Raw genomic sequence first — 10,398 nt, forward strand, 5'->3', positions numbered from 1 at the left:
AACTGCAGGAGGACGTCCAGAGACACAGTTGGACACTGGATATGGAAGGTTGTTGGCTCACAACGAGCTCCTCCACCCTTTGACAGGTTTTGTTTTTAATCCTGCTGGGTGTCCATATCCTACATACTCGCTCCTCACCAGAAAACCTGGTCGGCGAGACGGTTTAGTCACCAACAACCCGACCATGGAACAGGATAATACAGGTTTACATGGTACTTGTAGCGAGTCACAGATATAATCTGGCCTGACCTGATATTAAGACGTGGGGTTGGGGGGGGGGCTTAATGGGGGATGGTTGTGGTGGTGAGTCATGCGCATGGTCGTGGGTTAATATTCTTCGTCTTCACAAATGGCCACAATTATTCCCATGTTTTGGCAGGTTGGCGGTGTGAAGTCTGGTCCAAGTCTTTCACGAACCAGCTGCCCAGTCCTCACATTCGACTAAGGTTCGAGCGGGATCTTAAAATTTGTTCATTGCTCACCTACTCTTCGCGAAGGACACCGTAGAATCTTTAACATCCAAGAACTTGTGTCAGCAGATGGAACGCCCAGTTTAACGTCCATTAGAGGGATGGCACACCTTGATGAATCACCCTGCCTATGAAATACCAGCATGACAGTTTATAGCTGGGCTGCGATTCAAACTCAGGCTGGACCGGTAAGAGGTGAGTGTGCATTACGAATGGCATTATGCATCAAATAAAGGCCACACTTCGGCCTTAAGGGCATCAGGGGCAATATCACACATCACACTTGAAGCCACAGCTGGGAGAAACGACATATGAGACCCCAAGATATGTTACAAACAACCAATGTACAGTCCACAAAATTGTGTGGCTAGAAAATTGGACAGGCAATGGGATACGTCCGTCATTCAGGCATAAAGACCAATTTGAGCATCTTACCCCGAGGTGTGGGAAGTTGAAACGGCTCGGATCCGTTAGTCTGTGGGGAATGCGATAAGCATTTAATGCCTCAAGGACGTCAGGGGTGCGTTCCATTACCAACCAGCTTGTTGAGTGCTTGCTAAGTGGCTTAAGCACTCAAGCAAGCACTCCCTTGAAACGGTTGAAAACGGAATGGCTGGCTTGTCAAGCGATAGTGAAGCTTATTGATAATGGAACATACACCTGGTTCGCTCCAAATTTCATTCAGTAGCTACTGTTTAGAAATGTAGCAGGAACGACTGTTTGAAAAGGTAATTGGAAAGAATGTACAGAATAGTTTGTGGTTATAATAATTTTTGCCTCCAGTTGGTACTGTACTCAACCAAGCGCCAAGGTGAGATATTTAACCACCTTAACACGGAGTTCGTCCAAGGTGGAAATCCCCCTTGGGAAGTGGGGCAAGTTCAACCCCCAAACTGCAGGCTTTCCGCACACCCCCACTCCTTTGTTTCTCTTTTTTTCCAGTCCTATTTGTGTTTCTGCCTTCCTCAGACAGTTTATTCGCACTCTTCCTTCCAGGGCTTCAAGCACATTCCCACAAAATATGGCAGAAGGCATCTTCACATTAAACCCATGACCTTTTCTACCTCCATTAACCTTACCCAATCGAACCCTCTTGGGTGCAGGACAGTATGTTTCTTTAACATCATCATCCATATCTCCATCTCCATCTCCCTTTCTTTTTCCTTCCTTGTGTCCCTCTGTCATCACGTTCTTTCGATAAAGTTAGATTTTGTATTAAAAAAAAAAACAACAAAAGTTCCATTTTGGTAAAATCAATCCACTACTTCCTTCTTTCCTCAACTTTAAACCACATAACCTTAATATCAAAAAGTAACTTGTTCTCTACAACTTTTGTACAATGACCTCAGTGCATTATATGCATTACCTGTCCCTTCATGGTGTGAGGGTTCAAAAAGATTATCAACTTATCACTTCTGTCGTTTTTTTTTTCACTTTCAATTAAGTAAAGAATGGGGCCTGACCAGCATTGTTCACCACGATGTAAAGACTCTGGTTGCTGACCGACCACCCATTACAGTAAAAACGGAGAGATAAAGTTGTCCTTTAATATTTCCTCATTTTTGTTTCACTTCTGTCTATGAATTGCATTTTGGGCTTCACCGTCTCCTCCAAGCAAAACTGTTCTCCACTCACTCTCTCAACGACTCCAAGCTTTGGCAGTAATCTTTCATTGTTCATTCATACTTCGTACCTATGAAACGCTCCTTGCGTAGTCCTGTTCTACACAACAGATCTTCAAAAACATAGCTCATCAATACAATCAGACTTGGTGTCATCATGGTTGGAATGTCTGCACCGAGTCTGGGAGGCCAGTGGTTCGAACCCTGGCTACGTCATACCAAAGACTTAAAAAAAAGGGAATGTGCTGCTTCCTTGCTTGATGCTCAGCATTTCAAGGATAGAGCACAGAAGAAAAAAAAACCCACAGGTTGGCGTCCACGGGGAGAAGGAAATTCCTTCTTGATTGCCACACTGAGTGTAGAGAGAAAAGTGATGTTATAAAGATCATGTCGCTTATACCCAGAGGGCACTGGGAAGGGACGTCACTCCCCCAATTTCAGCAGGTGAGGTTATGTGAAAGTCAAGTCTGGTGTTGTCTCATGTATCTGTCTGCATGTGTGAGTGATTTGTGTCGCAGCTCATCCACAAGCCTTAGTCCCTGTAAAAATAAAATAAAATAAAATAAAAAAACTCATGACCCACGTCCATCCCATGTCCAAAGTGTTCCGTCCCTCTGGTGGACGTTGAGCTTGAGGCCCATCTTCTAGCATTGGTTAATATATGTTAAATATTCCATGATGACTTTCAAGAGGAGTCGGTGAGCACCCAAAACAAATGACAAATTCCTGTCCCCTTCATTTGAATAATTTAATGAGGTCTTTCTGAACCTGCTGGTTTGGCCAGCGGGTTCATGAAAGACTTTGGCGAAAAACGTTCTCCAGCCAACCCCACAAAAATGTGGGAATGATTGAAGCTGTTAATGAAGTAGTGGAGACAACAAACAAATACGTCACATTTGATTGTGACATGTACTCTGACGTTCAACAGAAATGCAGGCAAAACCCAATCAGTTATGCATTACTCCCACCAATTATTGAGTGAACATTGACCAATCATGGATACCTAAATTAATAGCAACAAAGTGCATTTTCCTTGGTTGTTGATACTAACATGCCTCAGCATCATCCATGCAATTTCACATCATGACAGAGGGAATTCGAGTGTGAAGGAAATAATAAATTAAACACTGATTAACCAGATAGAGAGGGAATTAGCTTAATGGAATCAGTGCAGTAATGAACTGACGAGTCAATATTTATGAGAGCGCAAGACCTTGAGTGAATGACTGAGAAACGATTTAGTCATCAGAGATGGCATCTAAAATTTGCCACCAGTGAGAGTAATTGAAATGTACTATAACTAGCGATAAAACACAAGTGGTGGAATAATGAGAACCATAAAATCGGAAACAGAACACTCTCCCATTTGTGATCTCTCACATGTATTGAGCAAGTGAACAGACCAAAAAGTACGTTCATGAGCGACCCGGTGTGCAGAAATGTGAGTATTTCCAAGGTAATCGTTTCATACCTGCCATTGATACCAGAACCACTCACTGCCGAAACTGGGAACCGAGAACACGCCCCAGTGCAAGAAGATGCCAAACTTGGCTTGGTCGTACCAAGGAGGCAACGGTCGTGTGTCCAGGGACGGCCAGTCCGGTGTGTACTTGGACTTGGTTACTTGAATCAGCAAAGCGATCAGCAGAAAAAAGTGGATCGCCATAGTCCCAGATCCAATGAGGGAGCTATTAAAGACAATTTCTGTCACTTTCTCATCAAGCCAAGCACGAGACTTCAATGAGGCTTGTCTAGACAAGTAACCAAAAAAATATTGCTTAATGTTGAGAGTGCCACCAACACAACACATACAAGTGACAAACACCACCACCAGAATCACCCATAGAAACACTGACAAGTCAAACAATAAAATGCTAAAGTCGCTCAACATAAAATATCGCTAGCCTAAAACGTGTGAGTCTGCATGGACGTGTTTATAATTATATTAACTAGCAAAGAGCCCATCTTTACAGGCAGCAGGGAGAGGAGGTAGCACCTGATGTTAGTGGTTACTCTAGTGCCACTGCAAAACATACAAACAAATATCATCTTCACTTTCACGGAGAGTGTGGGGTAGTTGCTTATAGGTTAAAAAGGGGATGTAAAAGATAAGGTAAGATTAGGGTTAGATAGGGTTTAGGGATAGGTAAAATAAACATATTGATAGAAAACACTGGGGATGATTGCAACAGTTAGTTTATGATGTCGTGATAAATGTTGCGTGTTAAACAACTCCCAGTGCCACGTCAACCCGTCTTGTGAAATTCTGTTCTGCAAATTATACTTTTAAACATTTTTACATTTCTTTGGTTATTATTCTCTATATAAATCACAAAGTGTCCGTACTTGTGTCTTTGTTTGCAGCACTTCAAGTGCTGCTTGTTCTTCCTCTTGTCTATAAGGACAGGCTCTTTTCAATAATAAACTAGAAAGAGCAATCAAAGATTGCAGATTCTTGTCAGGACATATTTTTTGTGTGTATTTTTTAGTTCTGTATTTCCGAGATGTACTTGCATTCTCATTGTGCTGTTATGTTAGTTCCCGCTATTTGTGGGGGATATGTTCCTGGAAAATGCCACGAATAGCGAATCCGCGAATAGCGTGACATTATTTCAATGGGAAAAAGAGGGATAGGTTCCCGGCGGTTCGGGATTCATGAGGGAAAATCAAAAATCCCGTGAAAAACCGTGAATACTCCCACAAAAAAACCTTGGCAAATACACGAAGCAAAGGGCCGCGAATGCTGAAGCAGGTCGTATTTTATAAACTGCAATACATGGGGTCCGCAAATAGTGGGGTCTGACAGTACATATTTTACAGACGTACTCACATTCTAATTGTAGATACTTTATAAGAATAAAAAGAGAACTCGCCCATCAAGTTTGGTCATACCCAACTCTCCCATTAAATTTTGTCATAATCCATCAAAAACTTTTAGACATATTATGCTATACACATTGTAGTTTTTGGCCCCATCTCCCAATGGTGTAGAATCACCTAAAAATTTGAAAAACTCTCACATCCAGATTCAGATCCAGATGTTCACCAAAATGGAATCAATTAGTCATGTCGCACATCCAACCTGTCCACGAAATTTCGTCCAAATCTGTCCACAACATTTTGAGATATCCTTTTCACAAACAGACAAACAGACAAACAAACTGTTATGAAAACATAACCTCCATCCACCTTCATTTGCAGAGGTAAAAAGGTTTGCAGGATTGGAAGAAAATCTCCGAAAATTGTCTAAAGATGCCGTTTCGCAGGTGTATTTGGAGTGTATGCAAAAGTGGAAATGCTTCAAACATAGTAAAGAAAGGGGAACAGTTGCAGTGAACCTTTTGGAAAGTGATGAAAGCAGCACCGTTGAGAGAAACAGGGATTACCTTGCAAAGGTTTGTGACATTGTCAAGTTTATATCGGGCATGGTGAGCGAAAGGAAGGTAAATCGAAAGGGAATTTCCATGAATTTAGTGATTTATTTTCAAAGTTATCATGAAACTTTCAAGAAAATGCAAGCTCGTTATTTTAAATTCTACAAGTCCTGAATTTCAATACAAAGTGTTACACGTCTGTGCAGATTTGGTTTGCAAAGAAATTGTACAGACAGTGAATAAGCGGGTTGTTAGATCCTCGTGGAGGATCTCTAAGTCTTACTCACGTTGTTGTTCTTGTGGACTTTTTTGTTTCACAGCCTACAGTTTTCATCGAAACTTCCTGAAACTTGGCGTATATATGTAAAAATACCCTGCGCAGACAGTAACCATCTCAGATTTTGAAAATTCCTCCTATAAAAAAAAAGTTATGACGTCAAAATATCTCCGCTAATGGAAATCGCCTAAAAAATTATCTCCGAATCTAGGCAAGCTTTTTGAATTCTGTTTGCGGGAAACGAACAGCGCATTAGCAGAGATGAATTACTGCACATATGATACGTAACTATGACGTCATATCAATTTTTATGAGGTATTTCCTATTTTTTGTTTTTGGTTTCATGTTTCACAGCCTACAGTTTTCATCGAAACTTCCTGAAACTTGGCGTATATATGTAAAAATACCCTGCGCAGACAGTAACCATCTCAGATTTTGAAAATTCCTCCTAGAAAAAAAAGTTATGACGTCAAAATATCTCCGCTAATGGAAATGGCCTAAAAAAGTCTCAAACGAGGCAAGCTTTTTGAATTCTGTTTGCGGGAATCGAACAGGGCATTAGCAGAGATGAATTACTGCATATATGATACATCACTATGATGTCATATCAATTTTATGACGTCATTCCTATTTTTTGACATTTTTTGTTTCACAACCCAGAGTTTTCATCGGATCTTCGTGAAACTTGCCATGTATATGCAGAAAGCCCACACACAAGCAGTAACCATCTCCGATTTTTGGAAATTCTTCCGAGAAAAAAAGATGACGTCATAATATCGCTGCTAATGGAAATCGCCTATACCATTATCTCCGAAACTAGGCAAGCTGTTTGAATTTTGTTTGCGGGAATCAAGCCGGGCATTAGCACAGATAAGTTATCGTAAACCTGATACATCACAATGACGTCATATTCGTTTTTATGACTTCATCATTAAGAGGAGGAGGATCTTCGCTCATTCGAGCTTGTTTGCTACAATGGGAGATAAGGCCAGATCGTTCATTTAAGACAGAGCAGCTTTCAGTTTGTATCACATGCACAGAAAAGCTTGAGATCAGAGAAAGGTACCTGTGCCTTGTCAATTACTTGTCTTCCCAAAATGCAGAAGGCCATTGAGCATGAGGGCATCATGCCATACTGCCATAAAGAAAGCTTTGGAGACAAAAGGGTTGTGCCGATGATTGTCCAATCTTACGATTGTGCTGCAGTTTTGTCGGGACACATAACTGTGGTTCAGCAGTGAATGAAAGAAGGCCATCCTTACTATAATTCATGGACCAGTGTGTGTGTGTGTGTGTGTGTGTGTGTGTGTGTGTGTGTGTGTGTGTGTGTGTGTGTGTGTGTGTGTGTGTGTGTGTGTGTGTGTGTGTGTGTGTGTCATGCTACTCCTACAGTTCTGGGCAGATGACATCCATACTTGCTACATATGATCAGCATGACCCCAATTAATGTATATAGGTGTTTTTATCTTTCTGGGTGATCTTGGGGAGGTGAGGGGGGAAAGGGACACAAATTCTCTATGTAAATGTGTATCGTGTAGCGCCGCCTCCAGGTTAGGGAGGGTATTACAAGTCTCCACCATTTACAGTTCTCACCTGCAGTATTACTGTCCCCACGTTTTCCAGTGCAGTGAGGCGTTTTGAATTATAAGTAGTAGGTATGTTTTTGCTTCATGCACGTAACCTGGGTTATCTTTGTTTTGCCTATACACCACCCGAATAAAGGTATGTGTCAGAAGAACGTGTTGCATGCTTGGAACAAGATTGCCTATCGGGAGTCTGTTGCAATGTATGTACAATGTATTGCATCATTGTATGGCCTCATCCTTGTGGAATGCTGTAAAGTGAGAAATTGTACTCATTGTTTGCCAAGCCAACCAATCATCAGATGTTTATGGACATGCAGACAGCTTTGGGTCTCAAGCAAAAAGAGATTGTGCATCCCAGTGATACAGGTTGGGCATTTAAGTGGTAACATGTGTAATCATAATAATAATAATAATAATAATAATAATAATTGGAACCATACTCTCCACAGAGAGTGTTGGTGCTGCCAAAGCAGTTTCCTGGGCTGTTGGGCACAATCCTGGACAGGTCACCACTCTGTCGCAGGATACTCAAATGGCTCAATTTTCCCAGCAAGCTGGTACTCAATTTTCCTACCTCGGAAGGATGACAGGCTGAGTCAACCCCCTGGTGTGTATTAATTCAGTGGCCAATGGGGCTTGAACTCAGGACCCTTGGATCCCCAGCTGTGACCAATGGGGCTTGAACTCAAGACCCTTGGATCCCAAGCTGCGACCCTAACCACTGAGCCAACACCAGGCTTGGTAACATGTGTATTGTGTAGTAATAGTGGTAACATGTAGAAGAAATGTGTTAACAGTAATAACACATTGCACTGCCATCACACGGTGTTTCAGAGATCGAAATAAAAGAAGGTGAAAAGAGGTCAGTGGAAGAAAATGGCATTTTTTTTTTAAACCTCATAACTGGAGTTAAAATCATTGCCTGCTTGATTATCTTTGACAATATTTTGAAAGTTGTTCATGTCGCTCACAAGGGAATTCAAAACACCGACACCACTCATGCAAACGCTGCCCCTATCATCGAGGAAATGAAAGTGCACTTGGAAAAACTCAAAAGTGACGAAGGCTGGAATGAGACGTGGAAATAAATTACAAAAATCTTATAAAGACGATGACATTGCAGTGTCAAAGACACGTCACCTTTTGTGTGCCTGGCGCCAAAAATTTGTTTGGCACCAGGCACAAAAAAGGTTAATCTTCATCTGGCCATGAATATCCCACCTGTTCCTTCCCTTCAGACCTGACGAAAATTCATATGTAGCTTTTGAATATTGACATAAACTTGTAAAAAAAAAAAATGTTACCAATCCAATGCCATACGAGAAAAGTAGGAGAATGAGCCAGAAACGCCCAGTAAGCCCAAGGTGGTGTGAAAAAGATGGGAATGTTGCAATAAATACACCAAGTGCATGGCAGGGTAAAAATTTAAGTCAGTACAAAGTGTGAGTGGGATCTGAGACAAAGGTGTGCCGAACCCGAGCGAGCGTCGGAGGGGGTGCCCTGAGCCGTGTGTTTCGGCATTCCTTGCCAGATGGTTTGTGCAGTGCAAGCAATTCCTTTTGCACAGAGAAAGTCAGCATTCCTTTACAAGGAAACCTGAGAAAGAGAGAAGTTTGAATCATGGGAGTCATTGTTGAGGACAAGGTGGCCCTGTGTGAGCGTACATGTCTACATCAGTGTGACCACTCCACATTTTCATAAATGCCAAGGTGAACCAATGAAAAAAAGCCAAGAATTCACAAGGTTTCGGAAAAGCGATGACAATAGAAAACCAAGACGCCAAGGTGGACAACGAATAGCCAAGATATTGTTAAAAAAAAGCCAAGGAGTGGTCACACTGGTGTCTACATTCGATTCTCAGGTGACCGGTGGCTTGCTTTGCATACGGTGTACCTGTTTCTGATATTGGTTGAGTGTTCTTCATTCACGCTTTACAGGACAGTTACCTGCAAGCCAGCCGACTGTCAAGTATATCCCACCATACTGTATGCTCCAAATCCAAGGGACAAGGACAGCATACGTCGCACAACACATGACGCACGATACACTCTATTCTACCACCCACCTTTCTCTCCTCCGGAGACGAACAGTCCGTGAAATTTCTCGTCCACACAAACCTTCGTGTTTCCTTTCATCCAAATCCGATGCTCAGCGTTCAGTTCTGATCTCATCGAGTTCTCATGGAGGATCAAGTCACCGCTTCCGCATCACGCGCACTGCCTGAAAGGGGTAGCACACCGATTCTTGATGCAAAGTTTACTCAAAGAAGCCTTGAGGACCATCTATGTATTACGAATGCAAAAAAAAAATGATGGAATTTGACTTTCCACTTCTTCATTTTGATGAATATTAGCGTTTCAGAGCCTTTCCGCTCGACCTCGACCACCCACAACCAGTACATTGCGTGGGTCGTGCAGCCCCCAATAAGCTGAGCGGGCGTCACTGCCATGAACCAGCGAGAAGGTCACAAATATGAAGTCTCTGATTCTTGAACCTGAACATGTTCAAGGTTTGTCTCCATATCGTCCAAGTCAACGTGTCTTTAGCTCGCAAAAACGGAGCAAAATTTGTGAACGACAGCTGGAGTACACGTATCGACGCTTGATTCGATCAATTATTATCCCTCCAATTAATTATTATCATAGGGAATTTCTAGATTTTAGAGGATTATTTGTGGTGATCAAATGGCAACCGGATTTCTCCCCAAGAGGAGATTCAAAAACGCCCAATAAGTATTTTTTTAAAACCTCAAGATATTATGTACTTTCTGAAAATACTTATTGTCACCGAACATGCCGAACCTGTTTCTATCCCAGTTCCACATCTTCCCATAGACTATATATCTCCGACGTCTCCTCAATTGTCTTCTATTTCTCCAATTTCTAGCTCACCTGGAACGTAGTTCTGGGGACCTTATGGGATGGCGCGTCGTCCTCAGTCAGTCCGTCCGTCCGTCCGTCCGTCCACAAATACTTTCAATGTCTTCTCTGAAACTACAAATACAATTTCTATGAAACTTTGCCACAACGTTAATCATCGTGTGTGTAGCAAAGTTTGTTCATGGCATTT

The 10,398-nt window shown here is 42.0% G+C and overlaps 1 protein-coding gene across 3 annotated transcripts in view; it reads right to left on the reverse strand.

The window, feature by feature from the left end:
* LOC147026236 (tissue alpha-L-fucosidase-like) overlaps positions 1–9,560 on the reverse strand; it is a 39,028-nt gene extending 29,468 nt beyond the window's left edge. Inside the window, exons 1-4 of one of the 3 annotated variants that reach the window (XM_085881450.1) lie at positions 9,395–9,546; positions 9,223–9,275; positions 8,805–8,925; positions 3,564–3,780 (exon numbers count right to left, since the gene is read on the reverse strand). In XM_085881450.1, the coding sequence (XP_085737576.1) occupies positions 3,564–3,758 (195 nt within the window). In that variant the 5' untranslated portion in view covers positions 3,759–3,780; positions 8,805–8,925; positions 9,223–9,275; positions 9,395–9,546. Of the gene's footprint in view, positions 1–3,563; positions 3,781–8,804; positions 8,926–9,222; positions 9,276–9,394 lie in introns of all 3 variants that reach the window. The other 2 variants (XM_085881451.1, XM_085881449.1) reach the window with 2 other exon arrangements.
* Between the last annotated feature and the right edge of the window lie 838 nt (positions 9,561–10,398).

This window comes from Eptatretus burgeri, chromosome 5 (genome assembly GCF_056783735.1).
Source record: "Eptatretus burgeri isolate ZD-2024b chromosome 5, Ebu_testis_v1, whole genome shotgun sequence".
Taxonomy (NCBI): Eukaryota; Metazoa; Chordata; class Myxini; order Myxiniformes; family Myxinidae; genus Eptatretus; species Eptatretus burgeri.